Source organism: Bombina bombina, chromosome 3, assembly GCF_027579735.1.
Source record: "Bombina bombina isolate aBomBom1 chromosome 3, aBomBom1.pri, whole genome shotgun sequence".
In the NCBI taxonomy this organism is placed as follows: domain Eukaryota; kingdom Metazoa; phylum Chordata; class Amphibia; order Anura; family Bombinatoridae; genus Bombina; species Bombina bombina.
In genome coordinates this window covers 22770833-22797495 of record NC_069501.1, presented here as the reverse complement: position 1 = coordinate 22797495, position 26663 = coordinate 22770833, and the positions used below count along the sequence as shown (strand labels likewise).

At 39.4% G+C, this 26663-nt stretch overlaps 1 protein-coding gene across 2 annotated transcripts in view; it reads left to right on the top strand.

The window, feature by feature from the left end:
- LOC128652801 (butyrophilin-like protein 2) overlaps window positions 1-26663 on the top strand; it is a 304879-nt gene that overhangs the window by 173083 nt on the left and 105133 nt on the right. For both annotated transcript variants that reach the window (XM_053705742.1, XM_053705743.1), the window contains one exon: window positions 17928-18272. In XM_053705742.1, the coding sequence (XP_053561717.1) occupies window positions 17928-18272 (345 nt within the window). The remainder of the gene's footprint in view (window positions 1-17927; window positions 18273-26663) is intronic.

The window sequence follows — 26663 nt, the reverse complement described above, 5'->3', positions numbered from 1 at the left end:
TCATCTTCCAAGAGGCGCTGAAGAAGTCTTCTATCCGGGCGATGTCATCTTCCAAGCGGGGTCTTCAATCTTCATCCCGCCGATGCGGAACATCCTTCTTTACCGACGAACTACCGATGAATGAAGGCTCCTTTAAGGGACGTCATCCAAGATGGCGTCCCTTCAATTCCGATTGGCTGATAGGATTCTATCAGCCAATCGGAATTAAGGTAGGAAAAATCTGATTGGCTGATTGAATCAGCCAATCAGATTCAAGTTCAATCCGATTGGCTGATCCGATCAGCCAATCAGATTGAGCTCGCATTCTATTGGCTGATCGGAACAGCCAATAGAATGCAAGCTCAATCTAATTGGCTGATAAATGTATTATAGGTGGCGACGGTGTAGGGGGGGCAGGATAGGGGTTAATAAATTTATTGCAGTGGCGGCGGTGTAGTGGGGGGCAGGATAGGGGTTAATAACCTACATTATATTTATTAAACCCCAATCTGCTGCCCCCAACATCGCCGACACCTATATTATATTTATTAACCCCTAAACCAAAGTCTAACACTAACACCCCCTAACTTAAATACAATTTAAATAAATCTAAATAAAAAATGCTATCATTACCTAAATAATTCCTATTTAAAACTAAATACCTATAAAATAAACCCTAAGCTAGCTACAATATAACTAATAGTTACATTGTAGCTAGCTTAGGGTTTATTTTTATTTTACAGGCAAGTTTGTATTTATTTTAACTAGGTAGAATAGTTAGTAAATAGTTATTAACTATTTACTAGCTACCTAGCTAAAATAAATACAAATGTACCTGTAAAATAAAACATAACCTGTCTTACACTAACACCTAACATTACACCACAATTAAATAAATTGCATAAATTTAAATACAATTACCTAAATTACAAAAAAAACACAAACACTAAATTACACAAAATAAAAAACAAATTATCAGATATTTAAACTAATTGCACCTAATCTAATAGCCCTATCAAATTAAAAAAGCCCCCCCCCCCAAATAAAAAAAACCCTAGCCTAAACTAAACTACCAATAGCCCTTAAAAGGGTGTTTTGCGGGGCATTGCGCCAAAGAAATCAGCTCTTTTACCTGTAAAAAAAATACAAACACCCCCCCCAACAGTTAAACCCACCACCTACACAACCAACCCCCCAAATAAAATCCTAACTAAAAAAAAATCTAAGCTCCCCATTGCCCTGAAAAGGGCGTTTGGATGGGCATTGCCCTTAAAAGAGCATTTAGATCTATTGCTGCCCAAACCCTATCCTAAAAATAAAACCCACCCAATAAACCCTTAAAAAAACCTAACACTAACCCCCGAAGATCCACTTACAGTTTTGAAGACCGGACATCCATCCTCAATGAAGCGGCAAGAAGACTTTTCTACGAAGCCGTTGAGAAGTCTTCATCCAAGCCGGCAGCAGTGGTCCTCCAGACAGGCAGAAGTCTTCATCCAGACGGCATCTTCTATCTTCATCCACCCGGCGCGGAGCGGGTCCATCTTCAAGACATCCGGCGTGGAGCATCCTCTTCTTCTGAAGTCTAACGAAAAATGAAGGTTCCTTTAAATGACGTCATCCAAGATGGCGTCCCTTGAATTCCGATTGGCTGATATAATTCTATCAGCCAATCGGAATTAAAGGTGAAAAATTCCTATTGGCTGTTGCAATCAGCCAATAAGATTGAGCTTCAATCCTATTGGCTGATCCAATCAGCCAATATGATTGAGCTCACATTCTATTGGCTGTTCCTATCAGCCAATAGAATGCAAACTCAATCCTATTGGATGATTGGATCAGCCAATAGGATTGAAGCTCAATCCTATTGGATGATTGGATCAGCCAATAGGATTGAAGCTCAATCCTATTGGATGATTGGATCAGCCAATAGGATTGAAGCTCAATCCTATTGGCTGATTGGATCAGCCAATAGGATTTTTTCAGTTTTAATTCCGATTGGCTGATATTCTATCAGCCAGTCGGAATTCAAGGGATGCCATCTTGGATGACGTAATTTAAAGGAACATTCATTCGGGAAGAAGATGTTGAAAGAAGAGGATGCTCTGCGCCAGATGTCTTGAAGATGAAGCCGCTCCGTGCCGGATGGATGAAAATAGAAGATGCCATCTGGATGAAGACTTCTGCCCATCTGGAGGACCACTTCTGCTGGCTTGGATGAAGACTTCTCTCGGCTTCGTTGAGGACTTCTTGCCGCTTCGCTAAGGACTTCTCCCGGCTTCTATGAGGATGGATGTCGGCTCTTCAAAACTGTAAGTGGATCTTCAGGGGTTAGTGTTAGTTTTTTTTTAGGGTTTATTGGGTGGGTTTTAGTTTTAGATTAGGGTTTGGGCAATTGAAAAAGAGCTAAATATCTAAAAATGTCTTTTTTTATTTTGTGTAATTTAGGTAAATGTATTTATTTTGGATAATTTATTTAATTGTAGTGTAAGGTTAGGTGTTAGTGTAACTAAGGTTAGGTTTTATTTTACAGGAAAATTTGTATTTATTTTAGCTAGGTAGTTAGTAAATAGTTAATAACTATTTACTAACCAGTCTACCTAGTTAAAATAAATACAAACTTGCCTGTGAAATAAAAATAAAAACTAAGATTGCTACAATGTAACTATTAGTTATATTGTAGCTAGCTTAGGGTTTATTTTATAGGTAAGTATTTAGTTTTAAATAGGAATTATTTAGTTATTAATAGGTTTTATTTAGATTTATTTTAATTACATTAAAGTTAGGGGGTGTTAGGGTTAGGGGTTAATAACTTTAGTATAGTGGCAGCGACATTAGGGACGGCATATTAAGGGTTAATAAGTGTAATGTAGGTTGTGACGATTTTAGGGGCGGCAGATTAAGGGTTAATAATTAACTAGTGTTTGTGATGCAGGAGTGCAGCGGTTTAGGGGTTAAAATGTTTATTCTAGTGGCCGCGATGTCCGGAAGCGGCAGATTAGGGGTTAATAATTTTATTTTAGTGTTTGCAATGCGGGAGGGCCTCGGTTTAGGGGTTAATAGGTAGTTTATGGGTGTTAGTGTACTTTTTTTTAACACTTTAGTTATGAGTTTTATGCTACAGCTTTGTAGTGTAAAACTCATAACTACTGACTTTAGAATGCGTTACAAACATTGCAGGATAGGCTGTACCGCTCACTGTTAGGCCTCCAAAAAAAAAGCTTGTAATACCGGCGCTATGGAAGTCCCATTGAAAAAAGACTTTATGCAAATTGCGTAAGTTAATTTGCGGTATGGCCAAAAAAGCATGCGTGACAGCTGTACCTACAAGACTCGTAATAGCAGCGGTAGTGAAAAAGCAGTGTTATGAGCCTTAACACTGCTTTTTTACTCATAACGCAAAACTCGTAATCTAGCCGTATGTTATTTTAAAATCTGGATTTTAATTTGCTCCTGAAGGTTTTTTTGCTATTCAAGATACTATTTGTATTATGTTCTAAAGAATGGTTTTTCCTGATTCCCTTTTGGGACTGTACTACTATTTTTATGGAAATTGGTACTTATTTTTAGGATTTTAGAGTTTGAATATAACCTTAGTAGAGAATATTCATGTACTGTTATTTATCTGTGGCTGACATTACTGTTCTTTCAACCTTTTTTTTGTTTTTGAACAGTTAGCATAATCAGTTTCATATGCTCAAGTATTTAACTCTGTTTATTTACTTCTGATGTATTCATTTTATTATGTTTACTATATCTATTATTATGATTTCAAATATATTTTATTATCTCTAGCTTGTTAGGATAATAATTTGTTTGATTTCTATTATCTTAACTATTTCTGGAGGTTTAGAGTTTTTTCTGCCCTACTTTTAGTCCGGTGATGTAGATCAGTTGGTAAATGTCCTGACCACAAACGCTTGTTCTAGATCCAACTGTCTTAGATTCATATCCCGGCAGGGTTAATACAGCCCTTTGGCCTTTTTGAGGTCAATTTATTGTGTACCATTTATTTGGGTAATAATAACTGTTTTTTTTCAGCTGCTAATTTGGTTAAATCCAAATGCAAGCACTGAAAAAGCATTTTTTTGTATCCTTCTGGGAGAAAACACTATATAATTACTTGTTATTCAACTGCATGAAGGTACAGTTCTCAAACCAGTTCTTCTGTTGGGGGGCAGATAAAATAGTTTTTGGATGAATTCAGTCCAAAATCTTTATTATTCTTAATCTTAGGGTCTGAATAGATTTTTAGAATGAGACCCTCTAAGGGAAGATTCTTTCTTTCTCAAGTACACTCTGTGAATTTTTTTCAGGAGTGATTATACCAGTTATTTAGCAGGAACAGGGTTTGGGTTTCTATTCAATTCTATTCTTTGTCCCAAAGAAGAAAGGATTATTCAGTCCAATCTTGGATCTGAAGACTTTATATTGTTTTGTAAGAGTCTCAACTTTCAAGTTGGCGACTATAAGGACTATTATGCCTTTTGTTTAGCAAGATCATTTCATGTCCATTTAATTTTACAGAACGTTTATCTTCATATTTTATTTCATTCAGACCACTTTTGGTTTTGAGATTCTCTTTTTTTAGATAAGCTTTACCAATTTGTGGCTTTTCCATTTGGTCTAGCGACAGCTTTATAGATCTTTTCAAAAGGTTCTGGGTGCCCTTCTTTCTGTAATAATAATATAGAATCTCTCATGAATCAACTAGTTTTGTTTCTTCAAGACATGGTTAGAGGATTTATTTTACCTAAGAGTTTCGTGATTCCTCAGACAAGGGTCACCTCTTTTTGGGTTTCTAGATGGATTCTGTGTTCATGACTTTGACTTTATCGCACAAAAGTCAATTGTATTTGGTGTTAGCCTATCTAACTTACAGTCTATGTGCATTGAAGTTTTAGGTCTCATAACTGCAGCTTCGGACGTGGTTCCCTTTGCTCGTTTTTCATCTGAGACCTCTTTTGCTTTGCATACTGATTCAATGGTGCAAGGACTGTTTTCAGATATCACAGTTGATATTCTTAAATCTCAACACTCAACTCTCTCTGATTTGGTGATTAGACTATCATTGTTTTATTCAGAGGGCCTCCATTTATTCATCCTTCCTGGACTGTATTCTTAATGGATGCAAGTCTTAAAGGTTGTGGAGCTGTCTCAGGGTCTCTGACAGCATAAGGGGTTTGGAAACTTCTATTTTCAGAGCTCTTTCAGGTTTGGCCTCTTGTAGGAGAGAACTTATCATCATTTTTGCTTTCAGACAGACAATATCACAACGGTGGAATATGTCACTCACAGTTCCTTAGCAATTAATAAGTATCTTGAATACATTCTTAGGTGGAATTCATCTCCTGTCTAATTTCTACGATTTATATCTCAGGTTTAGACATTTGGGAGATGGGTTATCTCAGCCGTCGGTCTTTACATCCGGGAGAGTGGTATCTCTACACAGATGTGTTTTCTTAATTTCCCAGGTACCTTTTCAGGTCCAGGGATCCTCAGACAGAATTGGTGGATGTATTAGCAGTGTCTTGGTTTTGCAATCTGGCTACATATTTCTACCTCTATTTTTTTTCTTCCAAGGGTGATCTTCAAGATCATATTAGAACAGTCTCATGTGTTTCTTATAGCATCAGCATGGCCTTAAAGGTTTGGTATGCGGATCTTGTCCGGATGTCCAGTTGCCATCCTTGGCCGCTTTTTCTTTGGCTAGCTTTCTTGTTTCAGGGGCCTTTTTCCATCGGGATCTCAAATTACTAATTTTAAGGTATGGAAATTGATTAGTGTTTAGTCATAGAGGTTTCTCTGACTCAGTTTTTATCACTATGTTGCAGGCGTATAAGTCTGTTTCAAGGAACAGGTAGCATCAGGTTTGGAAAACCTATATTTTTTTGTGTTGTTCTCATAAATTCTTTTGGCATTCTTTTAGAATTACTAGGATTTTTCAGTTTCTTCATGATGGTTTGGATAAGTTTGTCTGCAGTTTTTTTTGAAGGGACAAAAATACGTTCTTTCTGTTATATTTCCTAGAAAGATTTTTTAAACTTCCTGATATTCACTGTTTTCACTGTACGTCACTAGCTCATGGACTCTTACCAATTACATGAAAGAAAACATAAAAGATAGTCAAATGAAACAACACTTTCCAAGAAATTAGAAGTAGAAAAGAGGGCGCCACATAGCGTGATACTGTTGATTCAAAGCAATGAGGGTGAATAATAGTAAAGGCTTACCAAAAGGTTAAGCACCGTATTGTAACCGGTGCTAGCAGGCAGACTAACACTCTCAGTGGTTAGCACACTGGGTGGCCTCAGGTGTACTGCATACAGGTGGTACTCTGCGTGGCTTGATTGGGAGTGATAGAACGTCTGTGCAGCTTGTGTGTTAAAGACTGCGGTAGGTAAAAAGATAAAACACCTTTCCAGGAAGGATCAAATGATAGCCACAGACAACTTCCGTAAAATAAAAATTGAAATCTTTAATGCCTTTTTTTTATGCCTGAGGAAAAGACCAGATATTGGTCTAGAAACGCGTAGCAATTCTTATGGATTAAAGATTTCAATTTTTATTTTACGGAAGTTGTCTGTGGCTATCATTTGATCCTTCCTGGAAAGGTGTTTTATCTTTTTACCTACCGCAGTCTTTAACACACAAGCTGCACAGACGTTCTATCACTCCCAATCAAGCCACGCAGAGTACCACCTGTATGCAGTACACCTGAGGCCACCCAGTGTGCTAACCACTGAGAGTGTTAGTCTGCCTGCTAGCACCGGTTACAATACGGTGCTTAACCTTTTGGTAAGCCTTTACTATTATTCACCCTCATTGCTTTGAGTCAACAGTATCACGCTATGTGGCGCCCTCTTTTCTACTTCTAATTTCTTGGAAAGTGTTGTTTCATTTGACTATCTTTTATGTTTTCTTTCATGTAATTGGTAAGAGTCCATGAGCTAGTGACGTATGGGATATACATTCCTACCAGGAGGGGGCAAAGTTTCCCAAACCTCAAAATGCCTATAAATGCACCTCCCACCACACCCACAACTCAGTTTAATGATTAGCCAAGTAGTGAGGTGATAACAAAAGGAGTAAAAAAGCATACAAAAAGAGGAGCCGGAAAAATAATTGTGCTTTTATAAAAAAAAAAAACATAACCACCCTAAAATGGGTGGGCCTCATGGACTCTTGCCAATATGAAAGAAATTAATTTGTCAGGTAAGTTCTTACATAAATTATGTTTTCTTTCATGTAATTGGTAAGAGTCCATGAGCTAGTGACGTATGGGATAGAAATACCCAAGATGTGGAAGACCACAGACGAGTCACTAGAGAGGGAGGGATAAAATAACAACAGCTATTTCCACTGATAAATTAAATCCACACAATAAATACGTTTTTCTCTACTAATGTTGTTCAATTCACAACCTTAGGAAAAAAAGATGTCCACAAAACAACTTATCGAGATGAAAAAATCAGATAAGGAGACACAGAAATGTATGTAAGAACTTACCTGATAAATTAATTTCTTTCATATTGGCAAGAGTCCATGAGGCCCACCCTTTTTATGGTGGTTATGTTTTTTCTGTATAAAAGCACAATTATTTTTCCGGTTCCTCTTTTTGTATTCTTTTTTACTCCTTTTGTTATCACCTCACTACTTGGCTAATCATTAAACTGAGTTGTGGGTGTGGTGGGAAGTGTATTTATAGGCATTTTGAGGTTTGGGAAACTTTGCCCCCTCCTGGTAGCCTATATGAAAGAAATTAATTTATCAGGTAAGTTCTTACATAAATTTATGTTTTACAGCTGAATCCTGTTTATTACAAAAAAAATGGACCAGTCCAAATCTCAGTTGAGGCCCTTAGGTTGAAGGGTACCTAATTTAAAAATCCAAAAGGCCTCACGTCTAAGAGGGATTCTCTATCCCCTCCCCTCCTTGGTCTCTGAACCTATTCAATAACCTGGAACATCAACTGAGATATCTGGTGTCCAAAGAGAAATAAAAAGAAGTCTCCTTTGTGTTTCTCGTTGTCTTAGATCATCCTGTGCATGTTTTTGAGAAGAGCAGCCACTACAGTTTCCTAATAAGACCAGAGTGGTAACATTGATTGGGAAATTTGATATCTGGTGTCCAGCTTGAATACATTTATTAGAAACTGGAGCATCTAGATTCTTTCTCCTCATATTGGATTTTTGCTCATTTATATGTTCACAAGCTTTTCTAGTGGTCTCCCCTACATTTACAAGCCCACGTGGACACTTGATAAGATAAACAACAAAATATGTGTTACATGTATAGTACCCATGTATATCAAACTTTTTACCTGTATGGTGATATAAGAAAGTAGAATATTTGATCATATTACAACAGCTGAAGCACCACAAACATGGAGAGCAACCATTATTCCTAGATGCAATATAATCTACCTTGTCTTTCCTAGATGCACTGACATCAGTTCTAATAAGGGAAACTTTCAAAGAGGATGCCATCCTACAGTCTGTCATGGGCATATACCTAAACTGAGTTATCAAAGGGTTACATTCCCTAACTAAATACCAATATCTCCTAATAATCCCCCTAATGTGGTTATTTTGCCTGCTATATTGGGTAACAAACACCAACCTATCTGTTTTTTGTTTATCTTTACCCTGTCCAATAAATCCTTTCTATGCAGAATCTACTTCCTGCTACTTTGGTTATTTTTTTTTCTCTCCAAAATGTTTCCCTTATCAATAAATTTAAATAGAGGGACCATCAAGTCCCATTTAGTTAGAAGTGTATAGCCACTCACTATCAAAGCTGCCTACTATTTCAGCATTCAGAGGGATTGGGAATATAATAGGGGAGAGTTCAGAGTGAATATATATTACTAATGATATGATTGAGTGAGATTTAGACACTCTGAGGGTCTGAGATCTCTGGATACCTAGTGTAATGCACCTATATTGGGGACTTTGAGGGAATCTTTAAAGACCCAGGCCTTAAACTCACCTGTGCTATAACAATCTAGAACTCTTTGAAGGGTCATAGCATCACATTAGTCCCTGATCCTTGGGAGACCCAGACACCCACATGCAGTGGATCTATAAATGTTATCTCTACTGATCCTAGGTTTACTTTTCCCCCAAATAAATGAGTTGATATATCCCTATAGTTGCCTATAAACTAATTAGGTAAATAGATTGGCAGGGCTTGTAGGATGTACAATATTCTGGGAAGAGTATTCATTCATTTTTATTGGACCTGACTCCATTATGAGATGGGCTTTCCAGACCATAATTGCAGTTCTCGAAGAGTATTATGAAGGAGGGAGGGATAGTTTTTATCAAAAAGTACCCAAGAATCAGGATCAGGGGAAATATGAGATATTTGACTGTCTCTGTCTGTATCCGTAACAAATAGATGGAATCTGGTAACAATATAACAATTACAATTTCAGATTTTTGCTTATTCACTAAAAAAATTGAAAATTGCTCCAAATGTATCTAACTAGGTCAGAACAGTCGGGATAGATTAGAATGGGGAGGAGACGGAAAACAAAATGTCATCTGCATACATCACAATGTTAAAGTTATGTGAGACTATGTAAGTCCAAAGCCTCCATGTTTAAAATAAATAGTATAACTGATATGGGGCAACCTTGACGATTGCATTCTGAATGTTGGAGGGGTGGGATATGAATGAAGACTAAATATACAGGAGATCATTGTGGGGCCAAACCCAAAGCCTTCTAATGTAGCCTTTAAAAACTGCCAACAGGTGAGATTGAATGCTTTCTCCAGGTCAGTTGTGATGAAAACGGTTTTCTTCTTAAAAGGCAAGAGTCCACAGCTGCATTCATTACTTTTGGGATTTCAGAACCTGGCCACCAGAAGGAGGCAACGACACCAGAGCCAAAAGCTTAAATACCTCCCACACTTCCCTCATCCCCCCAGTCATTCTTTGCCTTTTGTGTATATTTAGAGGCAGCACCCAGGCCTCAGTTTGTCATTTTCACATTGAAAAAGGCTGTGAAGACAGCCGAAATGCGTTTGTGCTCAACAGTGCTTAGCAAATTGCATTTTTAATGTATATGTTAGTCATCCCTGTCATCTGAAGCCAAGGTATGCTGATATCGGCCAGGAAACAGGGGGGTGACTATACATAACATTCACTATCATTAATGGTCTGTTCATTTTTGGTATATTTAGGAGACAGTACTCTCCATTTTTAACTTGATCACTTAATAAAGTATTTACTTTTAACTACATACCACCTAGGAATGAGTGCTAGTTTTAAACCCCCACTTCGGTTCTTCCCTAAAGTCTAGATTCCATTAATTTATATTGGGGGGTAGCACCGGACTCTGCAATTGACAGTGTTCCAATAATTCCTATTATCACTTTGACTAGTGCCAGTAATTTTTTCTTAAAATGTTATATGGTTCTATCTGCAATGTGTAGCTATACTTAGACTCACAGCCTTTACGGAACATAATGGACTTCTTTAAATGATGTGATCTCTCAAGATTGCTCACCCATTTGATTGGCACGGTGCACCTCATGACGGGGTCATGTTCTGGGTACTCTCTTCTCCTGAATCTGGGAGCTTAGAGTGCGTTGAGCCACCTGCCTCCGAGGTTTCCATGACCCGTGAGGCATGTGTCCAACACCCTTTCCCGGCTACGAACGCAGGTGTCCCTATGGCCATTTACTCCTTCTCCGGAGAGTGGCTTGTTTCTGCCGGAGGTTACGACACGGTTCCGCATGGCCATTTCTATGGCGCTGAATCATTTATATCTCCCAAGTGAATGAATATTTCTGCGATACTGCCCATGTTCCGTTAACCTAGACCCATCGAGCGTGATATCTCCTGATTCAGTTTGGCCTTCTGGGAAACGTTGGCCCCTGAAGCTTCAGGGGCCCCAATCTCGGTGCCAGGGTCTTCAGTAGATCCAACGTGGGTTGATTTTGCCTTCTGTTATAGGCTGGATCGCCTTTGGGTTCTTTTTAAGACATGTTTTGGCAATGCTAGAGGATCCCAGTTCTAGTGGGCCGAGGGATCCGAGGCCTTAGAAGCTGGATGGCAAAATGGATATGATGTTTGGGGATGAAGCCAATCTCCTTATTGTCTTCATTTTATGTTTTGTTTTTCGGTTCCAGTTCTGATCTTGGGCGAATGGGACTTCTAATTGGCTGGTCCGGTTGTCATTCTCATTCACCTTGGGCGTTCACCCGATGGGTGCTGCGTTCATTTTTTTTGTGATCTGGATGGATGTGTTTAATTTGTTTTCCTTAAATTCAGGTCTGTTACATTTTTGTTTTATGAATGTTCTTCTCTGGAACCAATACTTTTGACTAGTGGTCGCGTGGGAACTCCCTCGGGAGTTGTGCACTTGTTGAATATTAGAATTTTGTTTTCTAGTTCATTTATCGATCATTCGGGACGACTTTTTCTTGGACCTTGAACAGTTCCAGAGTTTCCTTATACCAGGCTGGTACTGGTCTGGTGCTTTTTCAGCTGTTATCATGGTTAATGTCACCTTCGTGGTGCTGAGAATGTCTCTTGGCCTATTCTATGGACTCCGGGCTTGGATCCTACCAAAGTTAGAGGCCTGTGGTTTATATGCAACTCCTCCCAATGGAGGGTTGTGCGTGCCAAACTAAAGGTTGGTTGGTTTGGGCTACTTGTCTGGGCTATGGATCTGCTTTCTTGCAGATGGCATCAGGGTTCTTCAGGTCCCCGGGGACTCAGAACCTTTATTTCCATTCTTTGGGAGTTGGGAGATGTGTGTGACCTTTATGGTCTGGTGTGCTGTGTGATTAACGTTTGTGTTTTCTTCTGGACGCTGACTCTTTAGCCTATTGCGTTGGCGGAGTATCATCCTTTCCCGCTTTTGGGTGGATCATCTGGTCTGGATGTGCGGGCATGTTTGTTGTCTTCTGTTCCGAGTTGTATTACTCTGAGAGGTTGTGTGCAGGGGTTCCCTGCCTTCTGTGGGGGCTACGGCTCCAGCGTTTGCCTGCTCAAGGTAGTTTTCCTTGAAAAATGAGTTACTTCAGGATCTCTGACTGTTGTCTATTCCATTTTAATACCCTTGGTTGGACTACTGTCTTCGACGTTCGGGTGTATTGTGTCCTCACTGTTACACTAGCCTTGGGGCTTGTCAAAAGAAGCATCAAGAATGGGTATGGATGGCCCCCCTTCTAAGGTCAGGCAATTGTCCTTCATTCCTTGATGCTCCGTTTGGATATTTGTGTTCAGTGCCTTACGTTAATTCTCTGAGATGGCGAGCAGGACCCTGGGTCATCATTTGCTCAGATATTGATGTTACCCTGACTGTGTGTGTAGCACGTGTTGCTGCGTGCCTACAACATTTCTTGCAATCCATTTGCACTGGGTGCTGATTCTCAGGCTGTTCAGGAGTCCTTTGTGATTCTTGGGTTTGAGGCTATTTCTAGATCGCCAAGTATACAGACTTTAGAGGTGCGCTCCTCTTTGGAGGAGGCAGCTTAGGTTTCTTCTGGAAATTGGATATTTTGATCGACCATTATCAAGGATCCATGTTTCTCCATGGATGGGTGTGAACAGTTTGGTTTCACACTTAATGTTTGTGGTTCCGCGGGCCCCTTTCATAGGGGCTGGGGCTCTGAGAGAGATGCCTATTTGACCGTGGCTTAGGCTTTAGGTCTTTCTGACGGGTCACTAATGGTCTTCTGGTGCATTTCAAATGTTCCTGTAGACTCCAAGTGTGTTTTAACTGGGTTGGCAATGTGACCAGGGGGTCTTGCCTCTAGAGTAGGGTGTTTATCCTGTTGTTTTCATTCCCTTCTCTTCCAGAGTAGGGTTTGGGTTCTCCGGGTTCAGAGTTACTTTAGTATTTGTGTAGTCCTGGGGGTCCTTGGTCTTACCTTGCAGGTTTTTTTTTCCTTCTTGCGTTTCAGGATCCTGTAAGGGGAGCTGTGATGTAGTGTCTGGTTCCTCCATTCCTGCAGCGGGAGGCTGAGGGTTTGCTCCCATGGGAGCTTCTACTATGTGTATCCGATATATGGATGCTGAGGTTTTTGGGTAACTTCCTCTCTTGGGAAGTGTGCCCTTTTTTGCCCACGACTGTGTGTAGGGGGTCTCGTACCCGAGTACAATGTTTATCCTGTCTCACAGTAGCATGTCATTTGTAGCAGTGGTCTAACAGGGGACTTTGTTCCTCATTGATCTTTTTTTTTTCCCCAGTAGTCTGGGACTCTTGTTTGCGGTCTTTTGACTAGCCTTCGGGCTGGGACCGTTATTCTGAAGGGAAGATTGGGGATCGGTTACTCTATGTAGTGTTGACCGTTTCTACAGTTGGTCCTTTCCTTTGAGGGAGGATTTTGGATGTCCTCCTCCTTTCTTCTGGTGTCTGGTGCTGGGACGAGGTGCTCCTTGGAGCCACTCTTCAGAAGGCTGTAGCCCTTGGAGGTTTGCAGTTGGAATCATCTACAGCTCTTTGCTCAGTGATGGTGTAACCAGTTACAGCTAATTGCTTTTGTCCAGGATGCTAACAAGCTTTGAAGCACCTTTAGGAGGTTTGAGTTAGCAATAGGGTCAGCCTTTCCTTTGGAGGCTGGTCTTTGAGAACTCCTGTTAAGGCAATCTGAGTTTCTCTTGTAGAGCTCTTTTCTATCTTCTGGGATAGTTATCCTGTTTTCTGCTGTCTCTGCCTATCTAGCCTCCAGATCTAGATATGTTGTGGGGCATCGGAGGACTCATGATTTTCATGGAGTACCTTAGGGTATGGTTTGGGATTAGGGACATGAGGGGTTCCTCGAGTCCTTTTTGGGACATGTTTCCTGGATGTATGGATCCTTTCTTTTTTGGTCCTTGTGTTCTAGGGAGTTTGTACCTTCTTGGGTGTCATGACCCATGGGGCGGACGCCTTGGAGGTTTTTTGGGCCTGACGGACTCTAGGTCGGAGTGGTCTCTAGTTCGGCTTTGCCGGTGGTGTAACTGATGTGTAGTTACCTGGGCTTGGGTTTTTCCCTGTGTCATGTATGCTTGTAATGTTTGGGTGTTGAGTAATTCAGGCTGTGGTGCCTTTCGAAAGGGCCGCCTTTTGTACCCACCCGTTGTTTGCATTCAGTTTCCTCTAAGCTTGGGAATTGTTTTCCCAAAAGTAATGAATGCAGATGTGGACTCTTTCCCTTTTTAAGAAGAAAAACATAAATAATGCTTACCTGATAATTTTATTTTCTTCTGAAGGGAAGAGTCCACAGCTCCTGCCTGTGTTTTTATCTCTATGAGCCGGCTGTAGTATTTTGTTCTTCTGGCACCTTTTTCACCCTGATAGTTCTCCTACTTTTCCTTGTTCCCTTGGCAGAATAACTGGGGGATGAGGGAAGTGGGGGAGGTATTTAAGTCTTTGACTGGGGTGTCTGTGCCTCCTCCTGGTGGCCAGGTCCTGAATTCCCAAAAGTAATGAATGCAGCTGTGGACTCTTCCCTTCAGAAGAAAATGAAATTATCAGGTAAGAATTATTTATGTTTTTAATGTCATTGATTTAGAATAAAACATAAGTGTCAGCACTCTAATGGTGTTCTCTCTCTCACTACTCAGCCCAGTACAAAAATGACTTGGTCTGTATGTATAATCTCGTTAAGCAAGAGGGAGATAGGTATATAACTACCCTGGTCTAGGAGGGATTTGTTGGACTTCAGATTAACTAAGATGTGGGCTTCTAAAATTTCTGCAGAAAAAGCCTGGTTTTCATCTAAAGTTTCAAATAGAGTTAATATAAGGCATTGCTATCTCTTTAAATGACTTATAATTGCATTAGTGGCCAGGACTTTTCTGATCTGAGATGGAGTTAAATTTAGGTTAAAGTGATTGGGTCATCTACATCTTTAGCTGTGTAAGCTTGTAGTTTAACAAAGTGCGCTTCTTTTATATACTGAATCATTATATATGTTCTGGAGAGGTCTCCCATTTTAAATGATAAAGTTGGGAAAAATAGTTGCTAAAATGGTTCGCTACTATCATAGATATAATTATTATTATTTGATTTAAGTTTATCCATGTGGGAGATGTTGGATTTTGCTTTTAGTGATTTCGCCAGCAGAGGCCTAGCTTGATTGCCCTTGTAAAAGTAGGATTTTTGAAGAAAAAGTGCTTTTCATTTGGCTTCTGTGTTCAAAATAGAGTTCAGGGGACCTATTTATTAATGTGCAAGCAGACATGATTCCATATAGCGGATCATGTCCGCTGCACATCGATAAATGCTGACAGCATACGCTGTTGGCATTTATCATTGCACAAGCAGTTCTGGTGAACTGCTTGTGCAATAATGCCCCATGCAGATTTGTGGCCAATCGGCCACTAGCAGGGAGTGTCGATCGTGTTGATTTCTATCCACCACCTCAGAGCAGCCTGACAAGTTATGGAGCAGCGGTCTTTAAACCGCTGCTTCATAACTGCTGTTTCTGGCGAGCCTAAAGGCTCGCGCAGAAACAGGGACATCAAGATCCATTCGGAGCTTGATATTCGGCCCCTAATTCTCTTCTTATCGAGAGTACCAACGCAGAGATTTTTTCTTCTGTAGGGGAGTTGTTGTGCCTCATCTTCAGGTGGTTTAATTGAGAAGTTAGTTTTTTTTTTTTTTTTAGGAAGGCCTTTTGTTTAATACATTCACCCCAGATTACCACTTTATATGCTTCCCAAATAGTGAAGGGGAGGTATCTGGAGTAACTTTATGTAGGAAATATTCCTTATAGAGCAGCGAGTCATCCATCCTTCATATAAATGGTGTGATGGGTAAATCCAGCCACTCCATCACATCTGTTCCTTTTAATCTCCAACATAATCCTTACAATAGCATTTTCCCGCTAATATAGAATCAATCCAGACTTTTTTTTTATTCCAATTTGGTGATGTAATTGAAATCATCTATTAGGAGTAGAAATAGTTCCAGTTGGTTAACTTAAAAATTAAAATATGCCAGTTCAAATGACTTGCATCCCATTGGTTTAGTAAACTAACCAGTAGAAATGTGCATTTATGCTTTTGGTTCATAAATAATTCACATGGTTGAAATGGTAAACACACTGGGGTGTTTTAGTTTTCTAGAAAGGCTTTTTTATGTTTCTAATTTAAAGAGTTTAAGGCTGTTTTTTGGGCTAGGCCTCTTAGTTCCAGTGAAGGGTCTTTTCAATCCTACAAGATATTTTAGATAATTTGGTGCTTCAAACTTTGAAACAACAGTTTGGGGAAGGCCCTTTACTGTACCAGCATGACACTGCCCCTGTGCACAAAGCGAGGTCTATGGTTTGATGGGTTTGGTGTGGAGGAACTTGAGGGGCCTGCACAGAACTCTGACCTCAAACCTAATGAACACCTTAAAGGGACACTGAACCAAAAAAAAAATATTTTGGGATTCAGATAGAGCAGCAATTTTAAGCAACTTTCTAATTTACTCCTATTATCAAATTTTATTCATTCTATTGATATTTTTATTTGAAAAGCAAGAATTTAAGTTGAGATGCCGGCCCATTTTTGGCTAACAACCTAGGTTGTTCTTGCTGATTTGTGGATAAATTCACCCACCAATAAAAAGTGCTGTCCAGTGTACTAAACCAAAAATTGGCTGGCTCCTTAGCTTAGATGCCTTCTTTTTCAAATAAAGATAGCAAGAGAACAAAGAAAAAATGATAATAGGAGTACATTAAAAAGTTGCTTAAAATTGCCTGCTCTTTCTGAATCATGAAATAAAAATGTTGGGTTCAGGGTCCCTTTAAGGATGAATTGGAATGGCAATAGCAAGGTAGACCTCTTAGTCCAACATCAGTGCCTGACCTAAAAATATCCTTTTTGGCTGATAAATATTCCAACAGACACACTCCAAAATATTGTGGAAAGCCTTCCCAGAAGAGTGGCAGCTATAATAGTCACAAATGGAGGGCAACTCTATATTAATGCCCATGGCTTTGGAATTAGATGTCCAACAAGCTTATATAGGGGTGATGGCCAGGTGTCCATATACATTTAGCCTTATAGGGTAGTTTTTTTATGACAGATTAATAGCATTGGCCTATTAAATCTACTCATATTTCATATAAAGTATCATCTTAATTCATTTGTAGGATAGTTCTATGCTTATCCTATGCATTCTTATAGTCTCCAACAATGTTTGTCTCCACTACTTCTAATGGAAGCTTCATGAACCAACCACCCTTTCTATTAAGAAGTGCTTCTGTAAATTACCCCTGAACCTGCTACCATTCAACTTGAGATTATGACCCCTTGATATGGTGTTGCTCTATATGTGACAAATACTTTTAGCTTTAAGAAGTCCCTTATTATACTTGAGCGTTTCTATCATATTACCTCTCACCTTTCTCTCTCTCTCCTCTAAGCTATGCATATTTAGGTCATTGAGCCTTTCTTTGTAAGTTTTATTTTTAGACCATGTTCCATTTTAGTAGCCTCTTCTGTACTGATTCTAGTTCCTTTAAAACCCTTGGATGATTATTAATTGGACTCACATACTTTTTATTGGTAAAAGAGAAAGAGATGAAAGCGTAAAAGGTGGAAAATAAATTAAACAGAAAGGGAACATTTATCACATGCATATATCCATTATCCCCTACATGCCAGCTACATGTCCAAACATAAGACCACCTGCCATGAGAGCATCTCCGCATACCAGTTATGTTAGTTAGCAACACACAACAAAGCCCACACTAGACGACTATAGTCATTTTATATAGCACATCAGACCTCAGATCAAACCAAAGGTTCCATGGATAGGCTTCAGTGACTCATAAAACATTGGTTTAACTTCTTTGGCCCATTAACATAGAGAGCATTTAAAGTATTTTAAGCCAGTAGAACCTAGAGAAGAGAGACCAGGTAAAACATACAATCTGCAAGTATGAAATAATTTATGAGGTTAGTTTTAGCCCAGGACTCTATATATACATTGTGTGTTTTATGTCTTTCAGATGCAGCTTTAGTGGTGGAAGTGACCACTTACCTCTATGGCACAGCTGTGCTCCCATGTACGTTCCAGTTCATCACTGGGCCAAAAGGCTCATATGTCACATGGGTGAAGGAGAATGCTTTGAACAAGGGAGGCCCCATTGCTCATGTCTTCCAAGACAGACAACATAGAAGTGAGTTAGAAGATCCCGTGTACAGGGGACGCACAGAGATGATCGGAGATCTGTACAGAGGGCAGCTGAACCTGATGCTGAGGAATGTCACCTTCTCTGATGAGGGAATTTATTACTGTAAAGCTGTTAATGTGCAGGACAGAGGAAATACTCCTGTCAAGCTGTTAGTAGTCCGTAAGTCTGATGCTTTGTATAAAAAGTAAAACCGTTTGCATTTTAGTTAATATGGTTTTGAGGGGACATCTGACCTTTACAATTATTGTGTTATATAATCTGACAAACAGATCTGCCCATTTCTGACCTATTTGCCCCAGGTTTATACTTATGAAAACATTTCTAATTGACTCGAATTAGTCACCTCTTTAATTTAAATAAAAGTGATTTTTTTACAAAATCTATGGACTTGAAAAGGCACTAAAGGAGAAATAACTGCTCACAATTAAGTGCAGCTTAAATTAAAACTGAACAATGATGCTGAACAGATCAGGGGCATATTTTAGTCAGAACAGCAGGATGAAGGGGACAGTAAATTCTATAGACTTAGTTCTATGGCTTAAACGCTTCCCTCCTATGCTCTCTAGATGTTTTATTTATTAATTACAAATAAATTATCCCTTGGTGTCTCTGTGTCCCAGGTCTCCAGGCGTGGGAATTTGTGTGTTATAGAAAAACAACCCTATTTATCAAGCCGTCAACCCCAAATACGCTGGAATTCCACAGCGTAATTGTGGCGAGCCTGATTCCCCTTAGTTATCAACGCCTACAGACCAGCAAAAGTAGAATTTTGTGACGTAACATACGATCCGCCGGTCTCAGTCCGACACAGATCGATGCTTACGTCACTACAGATGTTCCGAATGCAAATTCGGCACTATCTGACTACTTTTGCAAGTTATCAAATTTCTACCAGGTACGCTCGCCAGTATTCCGGCCCAGCGTACCTGGTTTTCAATCCGCCGCCCTAAAGGTGGCGGATGCCATAGGAATCAATGGGAGTCTGAAAGCAGCGAACCTTATGTTCGCTGCTGCCCGATATCCCATTGATTCCTATGGGAGAATAAAAGTTAAGTTTACACCTAGCACCCTAACATAAGCCCAGAGTCTAAACACCCCTAATCTGCCACCCCCTACACCGCCGCCACCTACATTATACTTATTAACCCCTAATCTGCCGCCCTTACACAGCCGCCATTTACATTATACTTATTAACCCCTAATCTGCCGCTCCACCACCTACATTATACTTATTAACCCCTAATTTGCTGCACTGCAACCGCCGCCACCAACATTATACTTATTAACCCCTAATCTACCGCCCGACACCTACATTATACTTATTAACCCCTAATCTGCCGCTCCAGACACCGCCACCACCTACATCCCACCACATCCCACCACACCCGGAGCCCACCACAACTAAATAAAGTTATTAACCCCTAAACCTAACAACCCGCTAACTTTTTATATTAAATATTAACTCATCCCTATCTTATAATCAATTTAAACTTATTAACTATATTAAATTAATAATTAACCTACCCTAACTTTTATAACAAAATTACATTAAACTATATTAAATTAATAATTAATCTACCCTAACTTTTATAATAAAATTGCATTAAACTATATTAAATTAATAATTAATCTACCCTAACGTTTATAATAAAATTACATCAAACTACAAATTAAATTAACTATATTATATATTTAGAAACCTAACCCTACTCAAATAATTTAAATCTACTATATAAAATTACTAAGTTACAAAAAATAATAAACTAAGTTACACAAAAAATAAACACTAAGTTACAAAAAATAAAAAGAAATTATCAAAGATTTAAACTAATTACACCTAATCTAAGGGCCATATGAAAATAAAAAAGCCCCCCCCCCCAAAAAAAAAACCCTAGCCTACAATAAACTACAAATAGCCCTTAAAAGGGCCTTTTGCGGGGCATTGCCCCAAAGAAATTATTTATTTTACCTGTAAATACAAATACAAACAACCCCCCAGTAGTAAAACCCACCACCCACACAACCAACCCCCCAAATAAAAGCCTAACTAAAAAAACCTAAGCTCCCCATTGCCCTGAAAAGGGCATTTGTATGGGCATTGCCTTTAAAAGGGCATTTAGCTCTATTGCACCCAAACCCTAATCTAAAAATGAAACCCACCCAATAAACCCTTAAAAAACACTAACCCCTGAAGATCGACTTACAGTTTTGAAGATCCGACATCCATCCTCCATCCAAGCGGCCGAAGTCTTCATCCAAGCCTGCAGAAGTCTTCACCCAGACGGCATCTTCTATCTTCATCCATCCGGCGCGGTGCGGCTCCATCTTTCAGACATCCGACGCGGAGCATCCTCTTCCATCGACGTCTTCATGAACAATGAATGTTCCTTTAAATGATGTCATCCAATATGGGTCCCTTAGATTCCAATTGGCAGATAGAATTCTATCAGCCAATCGGAATTAAGGTTGAAAAAATCCTATTGGCTGTTGCAATCAGTCAATAGGATTGAGCTTTCATCCTATTGGCTGATCCAATTTTCCAATAGAATGCAAGCTCAATCCTATTGGCTATTTGGATCAGCCAATAGGATTGAACTTCAATCCTATTGGCTGATTGCATCAGCCAAAAGGATTTTTTCAACCTTAATTTCGATTGACTGATAGAAAATCAGCAAATCGGAGTCTAAGGGACGCCATCTTGGATAACGTCACTTTAAGAAACCTTAATTCATCGGGAGTCGTCAGAAGAAGAGGATGCTCCGTGCCGGATTTCTTGAAGATAGACCCGCTCCTCGCCGGATGGATGAAGATAGAAGATGCCTGGGTGAAGACTTCTGCGGGCTTGGATGAAGACTTCGGCCACTTGGATGAAGACTTCTCCCGGCTTTGCTGAGGACTTCTCCCAGCTTCTTGGAGGATGGATGTCAGATCTTCAAAACTAAAAGTTGATCTTCAGGGGTTAGTGTTAGGATTTTTTAAGGGTTTATTGGGTGGGTTTTATTTTTAGATTAGGGTTTGTGTGCAATAGAGCTAAATGCCCTTTTAAGGGCAATGCCCATCCAAATGCCCTTTTCAGGGCAATGGGGAGCTTAGGTTTTTTTAGTTAGTATTTTATTTGGGGGGTTGGTTGTGTGGGTGGTGGGTTTTACTGTTGGGGGGTTGTTTGTATTTTTTTATTTACAGGTAAAAGTGCTATTTGTAGTTTATTGTAGGCTAGGGGATTTTTTATTTTGGGGGGATTTTTTATTTTCATAGGGCCCTTAGATTAGGTGTAATTAGTTTAAATCTTTGATAATTTATTTTTTATTTTGTGTAACTTAGTGTTTATTTTTTGTGTGTTTCTTTTGTGATTCAGATAGAGCATGCAACTTTCTAATTTACTCCTATTATCAATTTTTCTTCATTCTCTTGCTATCTTATTTGAAAAAGAAGGGATCTAAGCTTTTTTTCTTGGTTCAGGACTCTGGACATCACTTTTTTATTGGTGGATGAATTTATCCACCAATCAGCAAGGACAACCCAGGTTGTTCACCAAAAATCGGCCGGCATCTAAACTTACATTCTTGCATTTCAAATAAAGATACCAAGAGAATAAAGAATATTTGATAATAGGAGTAAATTAGAAAGTTGCTTAAAATGTCATGCTCTATCTTAATCAAAAAAAGAAAAATTTTGGGTTCAGTGTCCCTTTAATGTAATTTTATAATAAAAGTTAGGGGAGATTAATTATTAATTTAATATAGTTTAATGTAATTTTATTATAAAAGTTAGGGTAGGTTAATTATTAGTTTAATATAGTTTAATGTAATTTTAAAGGTAAGTTTAAATTTATTATAAGATAGGGATGAGTTAATATTTAATATAAAGTTAGCGGGTTGTTAGGTTTAGGGGTTAATAGGTTAATTTAGTTTATGGCGATGTGGGGGCTGGTGGTTTAAGGGTTAATAACTTTATTTAGTTGCGGTGGGATGGTTGGATAGGGGTTAATAACATAATGTAGGTGGCGGCGGTGTAGGGGGCAGCAGATTAGGGGTTAATAACATAATGTAGGTGTCGGCGGTATAGGGGTGGCAGATTAGGGGTTAATAAGTATAATGTAGGTGGCGGCGGTGTAGGGGGCAGCAGATTAGGGGGTAATAACATAATGTCGGTGGCGGTGGCTCCAGGAGAGGCGGAATAGGGGTTAATAAGTTTATAAGAGTTGCGGTGGGGTCCGGGAGTGGTGGGATAGGGGGTTAATACATTTATTAGAGTTGTAGTGGGCGGCGGGATAGGGGTTATACAGTTTAGTATAGTGGCGGTATTTAGTGACAGTATACTAAAAGAGGCTGCCAGATTCTTGCACACCATAAGCCCGACGACACCGGACATACTGCAGTGGACTTTTTCTTTCTTACACAACGTCCTGAGGCTTTCCGGAAGCCGGATGAAGGAGCGTGGAAGTTTGCTACTATCTTGACACAACAGATGCCGGTGACTGAAACGGAGGAGTGGTGATTGTGCTTTTTTATATTTTAAACATTGTACGTGTATTCACTTCAACGTTTTATATTGGACTATTAAAGCTGTATTACTCTTAGAGTGGGTTGCGCTCTCTGTCTTTTTCTTTTTCTACAGTATACAAATAAAGCTGGGAAAAAGCCGAAGAGCAGCGAGATCGATGACTGTCAGTTAACAACAGTCCGCTGCTCATCGCCCCGTACTTGCTGCACAGCTTTTTGACAGCTTTTTTGTTAACTATGGAGAACGTATTCAGGTCCACGGCCGCGATGTCAGGCGAGCGTATTGGTGCCGGCAAATGCAGCACTGTTGATGGCTTGATAAGTAGGCCTCTATATGTGGAGATATTAAGGGTCAAGTTTTCTGTATACAACAGTATTCAAACAATACCAGTTTGTAAGTTTGTCTTTAAATCCGTAAACAGACAAAGTCAATTCTTAATCATTTTAATAGTTAACCCTATCCTGTTGAATATAATAACAAAACCGCTTACACAATTATGTAGTATGCAATATTTAGTTGATCCGTGTACCCACCGGTGTCAGTCCTAGGTAAAAACAAACAGAAAGAGAAGCAGTCTGCCAGGAGCCAACAGCAGCTCAGTGGCTTGTCCTATGGCCCAGTTGCCACCTGGGAGTAGCTTCTTTTATCCCAATTGGTTACCCCAAACAATCATTTCAGCATCCGTTGGCCTCGTCAGTCATATCCCTCCAGGCACATTGGGCAAGGAGTCAACGCCTGGTTTCCCCATCACCCTGAGAGAAACTTGCTCCAATACCATAATACAAAATCAGAAAGAGAAGCAATATTCCAGGAATGAACAAAAGCTCATTGGCTTGTTCTATGGCCATTTAACTGCACTTCACTGACTTGGCCCAAAGGAGACGTAAACAAACATCTTGGGTTGCCTTTTCCCTTGTCCAAAGATTTGCCTGGTATTTCAAGGTTCTACTGACCGTCAGGGCCGCCATCAGGGGGTGACAGGGGTGACTCCTGTCTGGGGCTCAATGAGTCAGGGGGGCCCCATGAGGCAAGAACTAAAAAAAAAAAAAAATTTTTTTTTTAAATTTGGGCAGCCACCAGTGGGTACTACAGCAGAGTGCTAATTGAGCATGGGAAATGTTATTGTAAGGAGTAAAGTATTAGCATTTGAGAGGATTTCTTAGTGTGCACTAAACCACTATGCGCAGTGTGAGACAGACTTGGCACTTTGTACAGTGTGTGCCTGAGTCAGACAGCAGATCACTTTAATTTGCAGAGGAGGTAGGACTTACTTAGCAAATGTTTTTTTTCTTTGTGCAATTGTGGATTGTAACTTCAGTGTGGTAGTAGTTGTTTGGTGGGGCTAGGGGTCCATAAAAACACATTTTTTTTAGCAGCAGTGTATTTATGATTATTTTGACAATGCTGTAGAAATTCTATATTTAAAAACACACAGAAATGTTTCCTCCTCAATACACAAATGGTAGATGCCCTTTTGGCAAATATGCATTTTATTTATTTATATATATATATATATATATATATATATATATATATATATAATATATTACATTCCAGTTTACTGCCCCTTTATGCAAGGACTTTCCAGATGCAAGGAGGCATTTTATCTAAGATTTTTACATCTGCATAAAATTTTATACTCTCAGACTAAGATTGCTCAGTGTTTGAAAAACTGTTCAGTTTACACTACAGCTGACTTAATTTTGAAATACATACCAACAAGCCTAAATCCTGCATTTAACCAGATCTAATGGTATGAGTACCACAGCTTATGGTCCCACCAAGACCATATAGAGTACAGCAATTTCAAAATCCATAAGTACAGCTGACAGCTGGGAAAATGTGTACACTATATTTGAAGTGGTGCTCTTGGTTGGGGAAAATGGAGAAAAAACAAACAAACAAACAAACATATGTCAACCTTTTAAAGGTACTTTTCTTCATCTAGCCATCTACCCAGCTCGTTAATGTACAATTTTGAATTCACAGAATTATTCTTGTTTGCACATTTACAAATATGATTCTTTAAAAAGTGATCTCTTAATTTCTAAAAAATTTTTTTAGCATGCATGTCACACACTGTTGATTTAGGGGATGCAAGGTGCATAAATGTTTCCTCCTGTGAGTGTTTCTGTGGGTGTCTGTGTTTATGTCTTTGTGCTTTGGTTTGTGTCTCTATGAGTGTGTATGTATTTTTTATCTGTGGGTCTCTCTGTGAGGGTGGGTGTGTATGTTTGTCTTTGTGTATTTTCTCTGGATGCCTCTGTGAGGGTGGGTGTGTATGTCTGTGTTTTCTGTGGATGTCTTTGTGAGGGTGTGTGTGTGTGTATGTATGTATGTATGTGTGTCTGTGTTTTCTGTGGATGTCTCTGTAAGGGTGTGTGTTTTATGTGGGTGTCTCTGTGAGGGTGTGTGTATGTCTTTGTGTGTTTTCTGTGGATGTCTCAGTGAGAGTGTGTGTATGTATGTCTTTCTGTGTTTTTTATGTGGTTGTCTCTCTGTGTGTGTATGTCTTTGTGTGTTTTCTGTGGGTGTCTCTGTGTGTATGTCTTTGTGTGTTTTCTGAGGCTGTCTCTGTTGGTGTTTCCTTGGGTGTATGTGCAAGTTTGAGTTTGTGTGTGTGTGTCCATTGTCTGTTGCTTTTTAGGACATTTTGACCTTACTACTAATTATTCACATCTTTCTACAGACTTTGAGACTAACAAGACCTTTCCAGAAGTAACCAATCCACCATTTAACCTTTAAATTATTGTTTAGGCAGTTCAGGGCCCTTCCTTTCAACCACTGCATGCTGTTGTCATAATTTAGTTGTCATCTTCCTTTACAAAAAGATAATCAGAACTCCATATTTTGTTTTCTAAATCTCCTTTTTTTTTTTACAAAACTGTAGTTTACCTCATTACTTGTCAGGTCAATTTAAACAAGTGCTAAGTGTCTGTTTGGGTGTCTGTGTCTGAGTGTGTTTCTTTGCGTGTCTGCTAGAGTGTCTATATGTGAATCCTTATGTGTGAGTGTGTTTGTGTGTTTCAGTGTATGAGTGTGTCTGTGTATGTGTGTGTGTGTATGTTACTACCTTTACAAAATTTTCAAGTTTAAATAGACAATTAAAAATAAAGTGTAGATACGTTTTAGTCACTTGGTCAAAAATTGCAAATGTCAAAGGTGAGGGGGGGGGGGGCCCTGATCAATGGTTGAGTCAGGGGCCCCAAAATTTCTAGTGGCGGCCCTGCTGACCGTGTTAGGCGGGATCAGACTGATCTACCTCATGAATGTTCTCCTCTGAGAGAAGCACAACTGAACTAAAAGAAGCTACTCTCAGGTTGTTACTGAAGAACATGCCACGGAGCTGTTGTTCGTTCCTGGCAGATTGCCTGTCTTTCTGCATGTATCAGTTATGTGTAACCTAAATGTACAAACAGCTATAATGTATTTTCTGAACGTTTTTTGGGGATTAGTGTTTTTTGTGATTTTCATTTACTTATTTTGGGCTAGATTACAAGTGGAGCACAATTTATTGTTCAAGCGCACAATTCGCGAGTGAAACCCTGATGTGCACAAAGACCGAATATTGCGAACATGTTAACATATTCACCCATAGACTTCAATAGAGCACAAATAGGGGGAAAATTAACACACATACTCGCCCACAAACCCGATTGTGTTTATTCAAGTGCACTAACCTGACATGAAATTTAGTGCACTTGAATTCACATTCCAATGTTCTTTACATAGCAGAATATGTTCTATTTATTCTTATATATATATATAAGAAACAAAAGCTCATTGGCTTGTTCTATGGCCATTTAACTGCACTTCACTGACTTGGCCCAAAGGAGACGTAAACAAACATCTTGGGTTGCCTTTTCCCTTGTCCAAAGATTTGCCTGGTATTTCAAGGTTCTACTGACCGTGTTAGGCGGGATCAGACTGATCTACCTCATGAACGTTCTCCTCTGAGAGAAGCACAACTGAACTAAAAGAAGCTACTCTCAGGTTGTTACTGAAGAACATGCCACGGAGCTGTTGTTCGTTCCTGGCAGATTGCCT